Here is a 602-nt window from a genome sequence, read left to right as displayed (position 1 = left end):
GACGATGCAATAATCTTTTTTCCTACAACTAGACAATGTTCAATTTTCTTCTGTTGTTGTTTTCGTCTGTATTGTCAGTTTAAAAGATAAGATTATTTTACAAAAGAAATCAGGAGAAAAATAGTGGCAGTTAGAATGCATCTATTATTTGAAGAGAAATAATACATATTGTTTTTCAAAAAAGTCGACAGATGTTTCAGGAATATCGATTCTCGAAGCGAAAATTAAAGTTAAGACTGATGATTTAACTGTTTACATTCAAAGGATCTAAATAGCGATCAAGTCATTGTAGTAAGATAGAATTTCCTTGAGGTACGCTTTTGATATTATTTTATTAGCTTTGAATATATTAGTAATACCATTTACCAAAATGCCATCTGGTCGTAAGTTTAATTGCACAGAAGGTAGGTTTCATCATGAACTGATATTAACTGTGAAATTCTTTTAAAAAGCAGAAAACGATGAACTGTTTGTTTATCCCACGTTCAAGACTTCTTAACAGTACGCTCCTATGACCCTACATGAGGCTGGTCTAATGTCATCTCAACACCCATTACACTTTAATTTAATATTTGACTGAATTCCATTATTCGTAACTAAAT

At 30.9% G+C, this 602-nt stretch overlaps 1 protein-coding gene across 1 annotated transcript in view; it reads left to right on the top strand.

Moving 5' to 3' along the window:
- Nucleotides 1-90, top strand: part of Smp_194260 (hypothetical protein) — a gene marked incomplete at both ends in the record, with an annotated part of 7,549 nt that extends 7,459 nt beyond the window's left edge. The window contains one exon of the mRNA XM_018790610.1: nt 12-90. Within this exon, the coding sequence (XP_018647406.1) occupies nt 12-90 (79 nt within the window). The remainder of the gene's footprint in view (nt 1-11) is intronic.
- Nucleotides 91-602: the final 512 nt, after the last annotated feature.

This window comes from Schistosoma mansoni (assembly GCF_000237925.1).
Source record: "Schistosoma mansoni, WGS project CABG00000000 data, supercontig 0278, strain Puerto Rico, whole genome shotgun sequence".
NCBI classification, from domain to species: Eukaryota; Metazoa; Platyhelminthes; class Trematoda; order Strigeidida; family Schistosomatidae; genus Schistosoma; species Schistosoma mansoni.
The sequence above is the reverse complement of the archived record's forward strand: the minus strand, read 5'-3'. Positions and strand labels throughout refer to the sequence as shown.